General features: G+C 45.5%; 1 protein-coding gene across 3 annotated transcripts in view; it reads right to left on the bottom strand.

The window, feature by feature from the left end:
- SLC9A8 (solute carrier family 9, subfamily A (NHE8, cation proton antiporter 8), member 8) overlaps positions 1-6,280 on the bottom strand; it is a 77,071-nt gene extending 70,791 nt beyond the window's left edge. For all 3 annotated transcript variants that reach the window (XM_011993187.1, XM_011993188.1, XM_011993186.1), the window contains exons 1-2: positions 6,090-6,280; positions 3,844-4,025 (exon numbers count right to left, since the gene is read on the bottom strand). In XM_011993187.1, coding sequence (XP_011848577.1) covers positions 3,844-4,025; positions 6,090-6,115 — 208 coding nt within the window. In that variant the 5' untranslated portion in view covers positions 6,116-6,280. The remainder of the gene's footprint in view (positions 1-3,843; positions 4,026-6,089) is intronic.
- Positions 6,281-18,014: the final 11,734 nt, after the last annotated feature.

Genomic DNA, 18,014 nt, shown 5'->3' with positions numbered 1-18,014 from the left:
TTTGGAAGTGATTATCAACTAGAACACTCTATGTGGTGAAGAGGAAGTCAATGAAATCAATCACTTTTACATAAATGTAACTACAACAGATTGCATTGACACAAATTATTTTGCCACCATGTGACTGGCTCTTAACATGGAGGGAAGTGAGGGTTTTACAAACAGGAAAAAGTAAACACTTTGGTTTGGTGACAAGAACATCAGAGATCTGAATATGGAATACTCCTGCTCCGCAGCTGGGTGCAGCTGTGTCCTGCCATTCTCGTTGGCTGAGGGCTTCTCATGAGCCATGAACTAGGCTGAACACCCCAACTACTCTCTCATTTAATCCTCCAGCTCCCCTCTGAACTAGCTGTCATTACCACTATCTTCTCTGATTACAGATCAGAAAACTGAGGCTTCAAGACATCACAGCACCTGTCACACCACTGGTAGGTGCTGCAGTATTGAGTCAGATTCCAAACCTGTGCTCTTAACCACAGTGTACCCCACCACCTCCCTCCTGGCTGGATGCCTTCACTCCTCAACCTCCAAAATACAATAATGTCTAACTTTCTTCACAGAGGTGTTGTCATGAAAGAAAATAAGAAGATGTAAAATAAAATGATTTGAAAGGGATATTTCTGCCCCCCACCCAAAAAAATAAGGTATTTCACAAAAATTATTCCTGAATGTAATTTCCTAATCCAAATGTTAGTATGCATGTCTCTTTCGTTTATTGGGCACCTAGATAGTATACCAGCTCATCAACCCCAGTATTTATTAACAGGACTAAAATTAATTTTGTTATTTTTTTCAAGGAACTGTTTAAACAATCCACATGGCTGTTAACTGGTCACACTCAGAGGCTGCACTGACAAATGAGGTTTCTTTAATCTCACCAAAAAGCACCAGGTGGCCAGAGTGTTGTAAATGTAGACATTTTGTCCTCTTTTCATTTTGCGCTTTAAACTATCAATCTGTGGTGTTATTTTTATATAAATATTTAACCTAGTTAGAAATCCTACATTAAATACTAAGGGCAAGAAAAAAGTTCCAGTGCATAAACATAACATGTGACTAATGAACATGCTCAATGTCTAGACAAAACAAAAAAAGGCAAATAAGCACATAAGTGGACAGAAAATAGACCAAGAGAGTTGAACCAGTTTCTGCTCTTCCTTTGTACCAAGCTAGATTTTTAAAAATTTAAGTTATTCTCATACACAGATCAAACAACTCTTTGCAGCTTTAAGAGCAAAGGGGGGAACTGTCTACTACAGAAAGAGGTAAATATAAGGTTCATCAATGCCAAGTAATAGCTTTCAGCCATTAAAAAGAACAAAGTCAGAAAAGACAATCCATAGAAGGGGAGAAAATATTTGCAAATCATGTATCTGATAAGGGTGTAGTATCCACAATATATAAAGAATTCTTAAACTCAACAGCCAAGAGACTCTGTTGCCCAGGCTGGAGTGCAGTGGTGTAATCTCGGCTCACCGCAACCTCCGCCTCCCAGGGTTCAAGTGATTCTCCTGCCTCAGCCTCCCAAGAAGGTGAGATTACAGGGGCACACCACCATGTCCTGCTAAAATTTTTTGTATTTTTAGTAGAGATGGGGTTTCACCATGTTGGCCAGGCTGGTCTCGAACTCCTGACCTTAGATGATCCACGCGCCTCGGCATCCCAAAGTGCTGGGATTACAGGCCAGGTGCGGGGCTCACGCCTGTAATCCCAGCACTTTGGGAGGCTGAGGCAGGCAGATCATGAGGTCAGCAGATCAAGATCATCCTGGCCAACACTGTGAAACTCCATCTCTACTAAAAATACAAAAAATTAGCTGGGCGTGGTGGTGGGCACCTGTAGTCCCAGCTACTTGGGAGGCTGAGGCAGGAGAATGGCGTGAATCTGGGAGGCGGAGCTTGCAGTGAGCCGAGATCTCGCCATGGCACTCCAGCCTGGGCAACAGCAAGACTCCATCTCAAAAAAAAAAACAAAAAAAACAAAAAAAAAATTTGACCTTGGGTCAAATTCAAAGCTATTTATTCCTTAGCTAATCAAAAGTGGTTGTGTAGTTTCAACTGGATTTTTTTGTTTGTTTTTTGAGATGGAGTTATAGGCACTCTGGGAGGCATTTAAGTTTTTGTCTTTTATCGAAACCTCTCGACAGCTATCTGGTAACCTGGTTATCAGTCTCTAGTCTTATACTAGCCCAGTATGACAATCACTTGACTTCTCTATGCTGAAATTTCCTCATACACTAAAAGAGAAGGTTGAACAAAATTAGTTTTTGTTTTTTTTTTTTTTCCTGTTTTAAGACAGCGCCTTACTCTGTCTCCCAGGCTGGAGTATAGTGGCACGATCTTGGCTCACTGCAGCCTCCGCCTCCCAGGTTCAAGCAATTCTCCTGCCTCAGCCTCCTGAGTAGCTGGGATTACAGGCACATACCACCATGCCCGGCTAATTTTTGTAATTTCAGTAGAGACAGAGTTTCACCATGTTGGCCAGGCTGGTCTCGAACTCCTGACCTCAAGTGATCCATCCGCCTCGGCCTCCCAAAGTGTTGGTATTACCAGCATGATACACCGCACCTGGCCCAAAATGAGGTTTTCAGAGAGTGAATGCATTTAAACAAAAATAGCACATAACTAAATTAACAATACAGGTGGTGCACAAATACGGCAAAAGTCATGACCATGGTTAATGAGAATGACAGAGGTTAAGGAAAACAGGGTGCTAGGGCAAGGATTTCTGCTCTTTCAATCAGCAGCAAAACCGTTAAATAAAATTCACATGGAAGTCTAACAAATATGAACACAAAATGCTGCTCTGATTGAAGCTAGGAGCAGAGGGTCAGATATTCTCCCATCTGACTCCTCCCACTTTCTGCCACCCTACCCCCTGCTCCTTCCTCTCCTGCACACGCGCATACTCCTTTGAGCAGAATCTGAAATTCATTAAACTAGATGTTCAAGATTCTTTTTTTTTTTTTGAGACAGAGTCTCGCTCTATCATTCAGGCTGGAGTGCAGTGGCGTGATCTTGGCTAACTGCAACCTCTGCCTCCCAGGTTCAAGTGATTCTTGTGCCTCAGCCCCCTGAGTAACTGCGATTACATGCATGTGCCACTACGCCCAACTAATTTTGTATTTTTAGTAGATACAGGGTTTCACCACATTGGCCAGGCTGGTCTTGATTTCCTAACCTCAAGTGATCCACCTGAGTCTCCCAAAGTGCTGAGATGTCAGGTGTGAGCCACCGCGCCGGGCCTCAAGATTCTTTCTAGGCCAAAATTTTTTAAATCCTTCTTTCAAAGGCTAAGATACTACATTAAGAGCTCTTCGGGAGGCCGGGCGCGGTGGCTCAAGCCTGTAATCCCAGCACTTTGGGAGGCCGAGACGGGCGGATCACAAGGTCAGGAGATCGAGACCATCCTGGCTAACACGGTGAAACCCCGTCTCTACTAAAAAAAAATACAAAAAACTAGCCGGGCGAGGTGGTGGGCGCCTGTAGTCCCAGCTACTCGGGAGGCTGAGGCAGGAGAATGGCGTAAACCTGGGAGGCAGAGCTTGTAGTGAGCTGAGATCCAGCCACTGCACTCCAGCCTGGGCGATAGAGCGAGACTCCATCTCAAAAAAAAAAAAAAAAAGAGCTCTTCGGAACTTGCTAAGCGCCATGATTTTATAAAGAAGAGAGTTCCCTGTTACGATGTTATAAACTGAACATGTTCCCTCAGTGTTTGATATGAAAACCAAATGGGAGGAAGACTTGACACAGTCAAGAGGAGTGACAGGGTTAAACACACAGACCAAGTACACAGACACTGGGGATGGCAGATGATGGGGATGACAGTGTCCATATTCACCTAGGACAAGGAGACTGAAGAAAATGGTCATGCCGCTGGACTGTTCCTCTTGCTGGGCCTGCTCCCCTGTCTGCACGGGGAGGATGGGCTTGCCAGGGGTCGGGAGCACCAGCTTCGTCGTGACAACCAGGGTAGTGTGGAGGGTGACATTGAAACCCTCATGAGTTGTATTGGGGAACCTCCTGGAGGACATAAAAAGCATAATTACATAATGGAAAAGAGTCCCAGAACATCAATTCACACACCTCACACCAGAAAGAGCAGCTGTCCAAGAATTTTATGGGATTCACAAGTCTTGTAACTAACAGACAGGTCTTGGAGAGAAACTTACTAAGAAAATCCCTGGCTGCACAGCACTACTAGTGGCCTCTGGTGCTTTTAAATGCAGCCACAGAGGACAGGAATGGTAGGGAATTAGAGCTAGTAGAGACATGAAATGCTGCCTGCTCTTTGGCAAATACTGGGGGATTAAAAGGGAGGTGAACTGGAGTCTCATCACTTTCCAAGGTCCAACATTGTTTACTTAGCACCTTTGCTTCTCCAATTTACATACTTTTCCTTGCATTATTTCTGCAAGTTGAAGAAGCCACCTGAATTTGCCCAGTGGTTGATCTGGGCATGCCCTACCCTACTTTACAAAATCTTTCTCAGATTTCAAAAGGCTCAAATGTCACCTCCTATTACCCCATCTTACCTCACCCAAATTTACCCACTCCACTGCTTATGTTCCCACAGCTCTTTCACACCGTGCTGGGATTGTGAACTAGTGCAATACTGTTATAGTAACTGTAATTGTGACTATAAAAGTTAATACTTTCTGAGCACTGCTTCATTTCAGGAACTAGGTAACACACTACCTCTCATTTAATAGGTATAACATGTCTGATTGGGTATGATTACTTTCCCTTTTTTACCCATGCATAACTAAGGCTCAGGGAGGTTGCAAAGCTTCACCAACATCTCAGTTAGTGGCAGAATCAAACTGAAAACCCAAACTTGAAATCGCTGGGCTATATTGCCTTTCATTTTGTGCTGCTGAGGCCCTGTTTAGTGTCTGGGATGGAGCAGTTGCTCAGTAAGTATCTGATTACATTAAATGACCCCCATATGGCCAAGAAATATATTTGAAAAGTTATCAGGTGAAGGAGTCCAGTATCAATGAAGGGGTTCCTTATTCATCTTCACGTACTCATTCCACAAACAGTGATAGGGCATCTACAATCTGCAACAGACTCTGCCCTGTAGGTATGGAGATGACTTTTGGACTTGCCCAAAAGTACCTGGAGGACACAGATCGTCCTTCCCTATCTCCCCTTGTTCAGCTAACCCCCCCTCCTCTCTACACACCAGCTATGCTGCCTGTCACTCAAAAGCACTAAACCCTTTCTTCAACCAGGCCTTTTGAACCTAATGTTACTTCTCCTACCCCTCCTTCTGGTCATTCAAGTTTCTGCTGAATGTCACTTTTTCCTGAGTGGACTCCCCAACCCTAACTCTATTCTGCTTCCTTAGGAACACTTAACCCATTCATGGCAGAGACTGCAATTTTTAGAATTGCAGACATGTGAGAAAAATCAGACCTTGGCAAGGACCTTGAGCAGTAGGATATAAATAACTCCCACATGCTTAGCGTTCCAATAACAGAACACTAGGCATAAATAGGGTTAATTAATCACGATCTGAAACCATCTTGACTAATTATGGTCTTCTTTTCCCACTAGAATGGAAGCTCCCAGAGAGCGGCTCCTGGTCGGCCTCCTTTCCTACTATGTGCCCAGGGCCTGGAATTGAGTAGATGGCTAACAGTTAATGACTGAACGAAACTTGGTGAAGGAGAAAGACATGAAAACTGATCGTTACAGAGGAGGAGACGACTGGCTACGTAGGACGTGGGTGTGGAGAACCCGGACGACTTCCTGGAGGAGGCGGAAGAGGGCTCAGTAACCATGAGATAACCGAAAACTGGGAAAGTAAATATGGGTTTGCATTTTCCGCAAGGCCGCTCTCAGGGCCGGCGCTGGGCGGCGGATTCCCAGCTCGAGGGACCGACCTCCAAGAGAACGCAAGGCCCACCTGGGCCCAGGCCCGCCCATCCCGCCCCCGTCGTAGGCACCAGCTTGGTCAGTCCTGGCCAACCAGCAAAAGAAGCTCCGCCTTCCGGAGCCTGAGGGCGGACTGAGGCGCTCGCTGTCACCCGCCGGGGCCCAGCCCCGCCGCCTCTGCCGCCCGGGAAAAAGCCCACTCACTCCTCTTCCGCCATCTTCTCCCCCATCCAGCGGAGCTTCCAGGACCACCGAGTTCGGAGCTGCGGGGCTAGCAGGACCCGCTTTTGCTTCCGGCTTCCGCTGGAGGCGCGGGCTGGCGAGCGGGAGGCGGGGCCTCGGCCGCGTGGGGGCGGCCCTCTGTGCCTCCGTCTCAGTGGCCTGAGGGTGGGAGAAAGCGCGTGGGAGGATTGTTTCTTAGTCCCTCCCCGGGCTTTCGGGAAGCTTGTCCGGCCTGGGCAACAGGACCACTTGGGCCCGAGAGATTCCGGCTTTTCCCCATCACAGGCCGGGGACGTTTTGAGGAAACTCCTGTGAGGTCACCGTGACTCACCCTGAGGGCAAGCAAGCACCCTCCGCCCAGTGCTCTCGACTTCGCTGTGCTAAAAGAGTTTGAAAAGGGATGCCCAGCCTGTAGCCTAAGCTGAGAGACCCCAGGGGGACACTTCCCCAACCCGAGCCTCAGTTTCCTTCGGCTGTGGAAAGAAAGAACCGCCTGGACTTGACAGGACAGTGCAGCATTCCATCTGTAAACATGGATTGAATTCAGACTATATGCCTAGCGTTAAAATGGATGCTGATGATCTAGGGGTGGACCATTCATTAAGCAGTTCATTGATTCAACACATGCTTAGTAGATGCCTTCTATGTGCCTAGCAGTGGCCGGTGGGGTGGGGATGCGGGGAGGGAACAAGGTGAGGTGGGAGGGGTAGGTGAGACCCCCATCGGGAGGACTGGGACCCTATCGTAAGGACTTTGGACTTTATTGACCGCTTCTGTTGCTACCTCCTTTCCTGATCCAAGCCACTCTATCTCATCTGGATAATTGCAACGCTCCATTCAGGGTCTCTGACTCACCCCTGTTCCTTATGGATTTCCACACAGCAGCTGGAGTGATCCCTTAACTTATCACTCCTCTGCTTAAACCCTCCAATGGCTTCCAATCTCCATCAGAGAAAAAAAACCTGGGGAATGTACAGGACTCAACCCTGCCCCCTTTTTCCCCTCTGAAGTGTGTGGGAGGGGGACATGGGGCTCTATATCTCCCCTCCCACACACTTTCACTTTCCACTATTGTCACAGACTCACCAGGAATACTTCCATCCTTGCACTTGCTGAGCCTTTATCTAGAATGCTCTTCTTCTGGGTGGCTCTTTGGCTCCCACCTCTCCTACGTTTGGCCTTTTATTTAACCCTTATCTTGTGTGTTAGACCTCCTTGACCACCCTACTTAAAATCCAAGGCCCCCCGCCTTCCCTAAACTGTTTTTCCACATGACACCTAACCCACCGTATGTTTTACTTATACACTTGTTTATTAACCATCTCCCTCCATGAGAACGGAAGCTTCATGAATGCAGAAATTTTTGTCTATTTTGTTCTCCATTTTATCTTTAATGCCTACAACAGTATCTGGCACATAATAGACACTCAATAATAAATAATCATTGAGTACATAAATCAGTTAATTCTAGGTGTGTTAGGAAGTCACAGAAGGGTTTTGAACTGAGAAGTAACATGAGCTTTACTGCCTGGGAGCTGACTGGGTGTTGGCGAGAGAGAGAGGATGGAAGCCCCAAAGCCAGCGAGGAGGCTTTTGCAGTAATCTAGGTGACAGCTGATGGCAGTTTGGATGAAAGTAATACCGAGGAGGTGGCAGGAATGGTTGGACTCCTGGATGCATAACTGAAGATAGGGTTTGCTGATGGACTACGGTGTCTGAAAGAGGATTTAAGCATGGTGTGAGGGTTTTGGCCCCGAGGAACTGGGTAGAGAAGAAATCTGGCTCTAACCTTGAGTTCTCCATCCTCTACGGTCTCTTGAGATTGCTAAAGCTAACTGAGAGAATGTCATCAGGATCCACCAATGTTTGAGTAATAATAAACTTGCTTCCTTCCTGCGGGTGTGGTGTTGGGCTATTGTTTCCTTAATTCTTTACCTAGCTTTGAGGTAGATACCATCATTATCCACAGACATAGAGAAATCAAGACGCTTGCCTGCATTCCCACAGCTAGCAAATGACAAGGCTAGGATTCAGGCACAGAGCCTGTGTTTTTAACCAGTAGCCCTGCTGCTCTCCACTGCCTTAATTTCTCTGGCTCTTAAATGGGGCTAATAACCTACCCTCCTCTGTTAGCACAGAGCCTGGCGGGAATGACCTGGTCTACAAAGGATTGAGAGTGGGGTTCTCTCTGGCCACACTTGTCAACTGAGGACTTGAGGCTACTGTTTTCTACCAGCACCAATAAACCCCACATGACTGGAATTCACCAAGCTGGAAACCCCACATAGCTGGAATTCACTGCTCTTCTCTAGCCTATGTCTCGCCTACTGCCCTTGCCACAGATTCTGCTGTCAAGGCCAGATGAGGGCTTTGTGATGGTCATGGAGTTCCTGACCTTGGCCTCTTCTGGGCCTACCACTAACCATGAGGCTGCAGAGAACATGCTTTCGTGCCCATGGGTGAGTCCTTGGCTCTTCTCACCTATTCCTGAGAATGAATCTAAAATCCCTGGTCCTTCCCCGAGGAAGATAAATAAAGCCATTCAATATGCAGTTTCTGGGCTCCTGTGCTATGTCAGGCCGAGAAGGGGCCAGCATATGGCACCACAAATTCTGGTGCCAGACAGAGCTAGTTCCCAACCCCTCCTCAGGACCTACAGTCTCCGTGACCCTGAGAGACTACAGCACCCTCAGAGCCTCAGGGCCCCCTCATTTTTTTTTTCCTTAATAACACTTTTCTTTAGAAGACTGTTACAAGATTAGAGAGAAAACTGCCTTTGCTGTCTTTTCTCTCTGCCTAGACAGCTCTGCCCGCTACCTCCAGTCTTCTCGTCATTCAGGTCTCAGCTTAAATGTCCCCCTCCTCAGGGAAGCCCTCCCTGACCAGTTTCTGTAAAGAGTTGGACAGTAAATATTGAAGTCTTTGTGGGCCGTACGATCGCTGTAGCAACAAATCGACTCTAGTTTGCGTGCAGCATAAATAATACAAATATAAATAGGCGTAGCTGTGTTCCAACAAAACTTTATGGATACTGAAATTTGAATTTTGCATTACTTTCACATGTCATGAAATACCATTCTTCTTCGGATTTTTTTTTTTTTTTTTTTTGAGACAGAGTCTCTGTCGCCCAGGCTGGAGTGCAATGGCGCGATCTCAGCTCATTACAACCTCCACCTCCCAGTTCAAGCAATTCTCCTGCCTCAGCCTCCCAAGTAGCTGAGACTACAGGCATGTGCCACCACACCCAGCTAATTTTTGTATTTTTAATAGAGACGGGGTTTTGTCACATTGGCCAGGCTGGTCTCAAACTCCTGACCTCAAGTGATTCACCTGCCTCAGCCTCCCAAAGTGCTGGGATAACAGGCATGAGCCACTGCGCCTGGACAATAATTTGATCCTTAATGCTTTTATTAAACAGGGAATCAAATTGGTTACTAGGTGTATCAGTCAGGGTTCAATCAGAGAAGCAGAACCAAAAGGGGATATATTTTAAGAGCTTTATGGCAAAGAATTGACTTAAGACAACACAAACTATTAGCTTATAGTTCTGTAAGTTAGAAGATAAAGATTTTCACTGGCCTAAAATCAAGGTGTTGGCAGGGTCACATTCATTCTGGAGGCCCTAGGGGAGAATAAACTTTCTTGCCTTTTCTAGCTCCTAGAGGCTGCTTGCATCCCATGGCTCATAGCCCACTCCTTATCTTTAAAGCCAAGGGCTGCATCACCCCATGCTCTACTTCTGATTCTGACTCTCGTCTTCCTCTTCCTCTTCCCCGCCACCCCACTGCCTTTTTTTTTTTTTTGAGACGGAGTCTCGCTCTGTCGCCCAGGCTGGAGTGCAGTGGCATGATCTTGGCTCACTACAACCTCCGCCTCTGGGATTCAAGCGATTCCTGCCTCAGCCTCCCAAGTGGCTGGGGTTACAGGCGCCCGCCACCACACCAGCTAATTTTTGTAGTTTTAGTAGAGATGGGGTTTCACCATGTTGGCCAGGCTGGTCTTGAACTCCTCATCTCAGGTGATCCACCTGCCTTGGCCTCCCAAAGTGCTTGGATGACAGGCGTGAGCCACTGCGCCCAGGCCCTCTTTCCCTTATTAGGACCCTTCTGACTACATTGGACCCACCTACATAATCAGAATAATCTCCCCATCTCAAAGTCAGCTGATTAGTACCCTAATTCCATCTGCAACCTTAATTCGTCCTTGCCCTGTAACATATTCACAGGGGCCAGCAATTAGCACATGGCCATCTTTGGAGGGCCATTATCCTACCCACCACACCATAGGAAAAATAAGATCTGTTGGACTTCTCTTCAGGTTTTTTGTTTTTTGTTTTTTGTTTTTGAGACAGAGTTTCACTCTTGTTGCCCAGGCTGGAGTGCAATGGCACAATCTCGGCTCACTGCAACCTCCACCTTCTGGGTTCAAGAGATTCTCCTGCCTCAGCCTCCCGAGTAGCTGAGATTACAGGCATGTGCCACCACATCCGGCTAATTTTGTATTTTTAATAGAGATGGGGTTTCTCTGTGTTGGTCAGGCTGGTCTCGAACTCCCGACCTCAGGTGATCTGCTCGCCTTGGCCTCCCATAGTGCTGGGACTACAGGCGTGAGCCACCACGCCCAGCCCTCTTCATGTATTTCTGTTATCTATTATCATTTCATGTTGATTTATATATGGGAAAGAGTGGGGCATAATTTCTTTAATACCTTTGGATGTTAACATTTTAATCTGGCCCTGACCACTTAGCATGTAACAGGCACTAGAATTACTAAGCAAAAATAGAAAATCTGGGCTTGTAGAATTCAGTGGAGTCAGGTGTAATTCTCTGAGAAAGTTTGTGAAAAAATGCAGATTCCAGGTCGTGCATAGTGACTCACAGCTGTAAACCCAGCACTTTGGGAGGCCGAGGTGGGTGGATCACCTGAGGTCAGGAGTTCAAAACCTCCTTCACCCTCACCTGCTTTGTGTCCTCCCCACTGTCCCCACCCTAAGACCTGGTGACCGATAGAAACACTTGCTTCCTTGGCTTACTTTTTTTCTTTCTCCCTTTAAAAAAAAAATCATAGTTTTGACTGGACGTGGTGGCACACACCTGTAATCCCAACCACTTGGGGGGCTGAGGCAGAAGGATCACTTGAACCTGGGAGGTGGAGGTTGCATTAAGCCTAGATCGCACAACTGCACTCCAGCCTGGGCGACAGAGGGAGACTCCGTCTCAAAAAAAAAAAAAAAAGAAGAAGAAGAAAAGAAAAATGAAAAGTTGCAGAAAAGGAGAAAAGTAAAGGTCATCATAGTTTACCATAGAGCTCAGCTGTGAATGGCATTTACATAGTCACAATAATTGTAGACAGTAAATATCAATCTCACAAGAATAACCATGTAAGTATATTGAGAGAATAAAGGATAGCAAGGGTCTCTGCATGTGCTGGGCAGGTGAGGGGAGGGAAAGAGGGCAGAACCCTTATTGCCCAGAGTGGGAAAGCAGATTTTACTGAAAACAGAAAAATTAAGAAGTGGCAATAGAAGCATGTTACTCCAAGACATGGAGTTAAATACCCAAAAAATCAGCTCAAAGTGGTTGTCTCTGGGGAGGCAGAAATGAGAAGAGAGAGTGAAGTGGGGATTCCTATTTTTAGAAAATTTGACTCTTCAACTTATGTGCATGTATGACCTCAATACAAATAAAATTTAAACCAAAAAATAAAAAAGGACAGGAATAACATATTGAAATGTTGTTTTGATAATGGTTATTTCTCAATTGTGGGTCATGGGTATTGTTTTTCCTTTTGCTTATAATTTTTTTCTGCAAATGACATATCATTTGAAATAAGCAAAAATATGATTAAAAAAACATAAAAATAGGCCAGGTGTAGTGGCTCACGCCTGTAATCCCAGCACTTTGGGAGGCTGAAGCAGGTGTATCATGAGGTCAAGAGATTGAGACCATCCTGGCCAATATGGCGAAACCCCGTCTCTACTAAAAATACAAAAATTAACTGAGCGTGGTGGTGCGCACCTGTAGTCCCAGCTACTCGGGAGACTGAGGAAGGAGAATTGCTCGAATCTGGGAGGCAGAGGTTGCAGTGAGCCAAGATTGCACCACTGCACTGCAGCCTGGCAATAGAGCGAGACTCCGTCTCAAAAATAAATAAATAAATAAAAATTAAAAATAGAGACAGGGTCTCACTATGTTGCCCAGGCTGGCCTCAGACTCCTGGGTGCAAGTGATCCTCCTGCCTCGGCCTCCCAAAGTGCTGGAATGACAGGCATGAGCCACTGCACCCGGCCAAAACTATGATATTTTTTAAAGGGGGAAAGATAAAAGGTAAGCCAAGGAAGCAAGTGTTTCTATCGGTCATCAGGTCTTAGGGTGGGGACAGTGTGGAGGACACAAAGGGGTGAGAGTGGAAGAGGAAGAATCCACAGGGCTGGTGACTCAGAACAGGGAGGTGAGGCAGCATCAAGACAGAAAGATCAAAATACCCAGGGCCTTGACTTTCTGTGTTTAAATAAATATGACAAGCTGGCCTGTTTCTAGCTTATGAAAGATGACTGGCAATTACTGAGTGTTGCAGGTCACAAGCACAGTGTCAAAGGGATTTACTTACATTTTCTGCTTCTACTCCTACCTGCCTGCCACAGTCATGCATCGCCTAACGACAGGAATCCGCTGTGAGAAATATGTCGTTAGGTGATCTCGACGTGAACATCCTAGAGCAGACCTCTTCAAACCCAGATGGTGTCACCTATGACACACCCAGGCTTTTATGGTATGGCCTATTGCTTGTAGGCTACACACCCATACGGCATGTTACTGTATTGGGTACTGCAGGCAATGGTAACACAATGACAACTTTTTGTGTGTCTAAACATATCTAAACACAAAAAAGGCACAGTAAAAATACCATATTATAACCTCATGGGACCACCATTGTATTTGTGGTCTATCTTTGACCAAAATGTATGTCTGTAGCTGTATTTACATTACAATGACAGTGCAAGCAGTCTTTCCTTCTTTCTTTCTTTCTTTTTTTTTTTTTTTTTGAGAGACAGGGTCTCATTCTGTTGCCCAGGCTACAGTGCCGTTGTGGGATCACAGCTCGCTGCAGCCTCAACCTCTCAGGCTCAAGCCATCCTCCTACCTCAGCCTCCTGAGTAACTGGGATTATAGGCGCATGCCACCATTCCTGGGTAATTTTTTGTTTTATTTTATTTTTTGTAGAAAAATAAAATAACTTTTTGTTTTATTTTATTTTTGCTATGTTGCCTAGGCTGATCTTGAACTCCTGGTCTCAAGTGATCCTCCTGCCTCAGCCTCCTAAAGAGCGGGGATTATAGATATGAGCCACAGTGCTTGGCCCAAGCGGTCTTTTTGAAGTATGTTTCAGATCATGTTACTCTTCTGCTCAAAATCATCCCATGGCTCCCCATTTTACTGCAGACAAAACCCAAACTCCTCTTGGCAGTGGGCAAGGCCCTGTTTGGTCAGCTCCCTTTCCCTGCAGGGGTCTCTTGTCCCTTTTCCTCTGCGTCCCAACTCACTTATCTGCTCCTTGAACATGCCATGCTTGGATGAGTTCCTGAGTCCCCACCTCAGGAACTTTGCACTTGCTGTTCCTTTGTCTATCACCTTCTAGATATACATAGAGCTGCCTCCTAGTCATAATTCAGATCCCATACAATGGAAGCACCCTGACTGAGGCAGTCTCCCACCTGCCCCAGCCAGCCACTGCGTCTTCCAGCATTTCACTCTCTTGTCCTCATGGTACCTATTATGTGAAGTTACCCTGTTTTGTCCTTTTTTAAAAAAACATATTTGAAATTATTATTGAAATATGGCCCGGGAATGGTGGCTCATGCCTGTGATCCCAACACTTTGGGAGGCCAAAGCAAGTGGATCACTTGAGGTAGGGAGTTCGAGACCAACCTGGCCAACATGGCAAAACCCCGTCTCTGCTAGAAATACAAAAATTAGCCAGGTGTATTGGTGCACACCTATAATCCCAGCTGCTTGGGAGTCTAAGGCACAAGAGTCACTTGAACTCAGGAGGTGGAGATTGCAGTGAGCCAAGGTCATACCACCACATTCCAGTCTGGCTGACAGAGCAAGACTCTGTCTCAAAAAATAAATAAATAAATAAAATTAAATTAATATTAAAATATAATTCATATAACAAAAACTTCATTTTAACACGTGCAATTCAGTGGCTTTAGTGTATTCACTATGTTATGCAACCATCACAACTATCTGATTCCCAAACATTTCTGGCACCCCAACAAGAACCTCTGCACCTATCAGCAGTCACTCCCCGCTGCCCCATCCCCTGGCAATCATTGCTTTATTTTCTGTCTCTATGGATTTACCAATTCTGAACATTTCATGTAAGTGGAATAAAATATGTGGCATTTTATGACTGGCTTCTTTCACTTAGCACAATGTTGTTTCTTTTTCAAATTTACCTCCTTGTGACCTGTCATCCCCATTAGGCTCACTGGGGGTCTAGTACCTAGACTAGCACCTGACATAAATCATTAAGTATGGATTAAGCACCTACTATGTGCTGTGTCCGCAGTAGCACAGAAAACCCCAAGGAAACTATCTTTTTTATTTTATGTTTTTCAGAATTTTAAATTATTTCTTATTCTAATTTTTAATTTAATTTAATTTAATTTAATTTAAGTTTTGAGACAGGGTCTCACACTGTCATCCAGGCTGGAGTACAGTGGTGCAGTCACTGCTCACTTTGGCCTCAACCTCCCAGGCTCAGGTGATCCTTCCACCTCAACCTCCTCAGTAGCTGGGACTATAGGCACACACCACTGTGCCTGGCTAATTTTTGTATTTTTTTTGGTAGAGATGGGGTTTCTCCATGTTGTTTAGGCTGGTCTTGAACTCTTTGGCTCAAGGGATCTGCCAAGCCTCAGCCTCCCAAAGTGCTGGGATTACAGGAGTGAGCCACTGTCCCTGGCCCTTTATTTATTTTTTATTTTTTTATTTTTGCAGACTTTTTTTTTTTTTTGAGATGGAGTTTCGCTCTTGTTGCCCAAGCTAGAGTGCAATGGCATGATCTCAGCTCACTGCAATCTCTGCCTCCTGGGTTCAAGCGATTCTCCTTGCCTCAGCCTCCCAAGTAGCTGAGATTACAGGCACCTGCCACCATGCCCAGCTAATTTTTTGTATTTTTGGTAGAGATGGGGTTTCACCACGTTGGCCAGGCTGGTCATGAAATCCTAATCTCAGGTGATCCACCCACCTCGGCCTCCCAAAGTTCTGAGATTACAGGCATGAGCCACCACACCCGGCCTAGGCATTTTCAATGAAGAGGAAACTTTCTCCATAACCTCTATTTTCCCCTCAGTAATCCTCAAGTCTTCCTGGTACACCCTCAAGACAGGTGATGAGCTAAGGGTTCATAGGCTGGTTTGGGGAAGTCTTCGCTTTTCTAACTCAGCAGACGGTTCAGCTGTCCCTAGAGAGAGCCAAGTACCCCAGCAGGGAGCCCTCAACCAAAACGGAAACAAAAAAAAGTCCCATTACGCACCTGTTGCTAAGGGATTTTCCCATCTCTTTGCTTCTTATTCAAGACAAATCTGTGGGACAGTTAAAATATCTGCCATAAATAAAAATGTAGAAGGGTCCACAGGACAAGGAATGCAGGAAGCTTCTAATTGCAGAGGGAATCGCAAGTAAGGAAATGGGGGCTTCAGTTCTACAACTGCAAGGAACTGAATTCTGTCAACAATCTGAAAAGCCAGTTCCTCCCAGAGCCTCCAGATGAGGACTCCAGTGAGGTGACATCTCTGCTTCAGCCATGTTATGCCCTGAACATGGAGCACAGCAGAGCCTGCATGAACTTAGGACCTACAGAACTGGGAGCTAATACATGAGTCTCACTTAAAAGGAAAAATAGATATATTCACTTTGCTGCCTTCAGTCCTCAGCTGAAAGTGGATTTGCTCTGAGTACCCCAGGGCTGGCCAGCTCTCTTGGGCCAAGGGGTAGACAGAGAGGTTGATTAGGAGTTAAGAATCCAGACACTGGAGCCAAGTTTCCAGGGTTCAGATCTCAGCACTGCCACTTACCGCCTCTGTCATGTTGGGCAAGTTAACCTCCTTGTACCTCAGTTTCCCTGGTATGTATTTCAGAGTATTATTTTTGGGTGAAGTGAGCTAATATTCAGAAGTTTTTTTTTTTTTGAGACGGTGTTTCACTCTTGTTGCCCAGTCTGGAGTGCAGTGGCGTGATCTCAGTTCACTGCACTGCAACCTCTGCCTCCTGGGTTCAAGCAATTCTCCTGCCTCAGCCTCCCAAGTAGCTGGAATTACAGGAGCCCGCCACCACACCCAGCTAATTTTTTGTATTTTCAGTAGAGATGGGGTTTCACCACGTAGGCCAGGCTGGTCTCAAATTCCTGACCTCACGATCCGCCCGCCTCGGCCTCCCAAAGTGTTGGGATTACAGGTGTGAGCCACTGTGCCTGGCCTATTCAGAAATTCTTGAAGCCATGTCTGGTACATAAGTACTTCATGGATGTTTCTTAAGTAAAATAACCTCCCCCAGTCAATATATATGTGCATAATAGGGTGATCGCTTCAAAGTAGGGCTGAGCCCTTCATTGCTTCTGCTGGGTTAGAAATACCAGTTGTCAGCCTGGGCAACACAGTGAGACCCCGTGTCTACAGAAAAGAAAAATAGCCAGGCACAGTGGTGTGCGCTTGTAGTTCCAACTACTCAGAAGGCTGAAGTGGGGGAACAGATTGAGGTGGGAGAATAGATTGAGTCTGGGAGGGCAAAACTGCAGTGAGCTGCGATCGCACCACTGCACTCCAGCCTGGGTGACAGAGCGAAACCCCTTCTCAAAAAAAAAAAAAAAAGTACAAGTTGTGGTGACATCTAACCACATGTTTTCTTGTCTAATTTAAAAACCAAAAGGGAAGTTTCTCTCTATTTCCTAGTAGGGGGAAACTAGAAAAAAACCAATTATCTAGTAATAGAAGAATAAGTGCAGGCACTAAAAAGGATAACTCCTATCTATGGGTATTAACTTGGGAGGGGCCTCTGCTCTGCCTTGGCAATGTAGTACAGTGGTTAAGGTCATGGGCCTTGAAGCCACATTACTTATTTCTGAATTCCAGCTTGGCCACCTACAGCTGTGTGATCTTGGGTAAATCACTTAAACTCTCTGTGCCTCAATTTCCCAATCTATAAAATGGAGTTGATAATAGTGCTTATCACACAGGACTACTGTAAATATAAAATGGATTAATACACAGAGAGCAACTAGCATATGCATTGTACATACTCAATAAATCTTACGGTTACTGTTAAATAAAAAGATAGCACAGATTCACTTTAGAATTAAGTGCACGTGTATGCATTAAAAAAAATCTATGGGCTAATTTACAGAATGCTCCAAAATTATTACTGTTTTTTATTCTATTCCTCACACTTTTCTGTATTCTCTGAAAATGCTTTTTCATAGTGATGAGCCAATTTTTTTTTTTTTTTTTTTTTTTGAGACGGAGTCTCGCTTTTGTTGCCCAGGCTGGAATACTACTTTTATAATCAAGACAAAAATTTCAGTTCATTCCCTTTGAGGGTCGGGAGCTTAATAAACAACTTTGCCCTCCAGAGTCGAGACCATCAATGAGTTATTTCCCAACCTCATCTTTATGTGTTTGAGGGCTGTTTTTGCCTTGGAAGTTCTTGAACAGGAAACCAAGTCCACTCCCTGTGAATCAGGATGGGCCTGTTAAAGGCTTTATTGGGGCGGGAAGGGGCGGTCCTCCTTCTTCCTCCCCTCTGTGTTTTGGGGGAGGAAGGAATGACTCACCCTTCTTTTGGTTTGTTTGGCCATGTTTTCACTCCCAGCTTTTTTCACCCCCAAGTTTTCAACGAAGTGTGA

This window comes from Mandrillus leucophaeus, unplaced genomic scaffold (assembly GCF_000951045.1).
Source record: "Mandrillus leucophaeus isolate KB7577 unplaced genomic scaffold, Mleu.le_1.0 Scaffold428, whole genome shotgun sequence".
Lineage (NCBI taxonomy): Eukaryota > Metazoa > Chordata > Mammalia > Primates > Cercopithecidae > Mandrillus > Mandrillus leucophaeus.
This window is presented reverse-complemented; position numbering and strand designations above follow the sequence as displayed.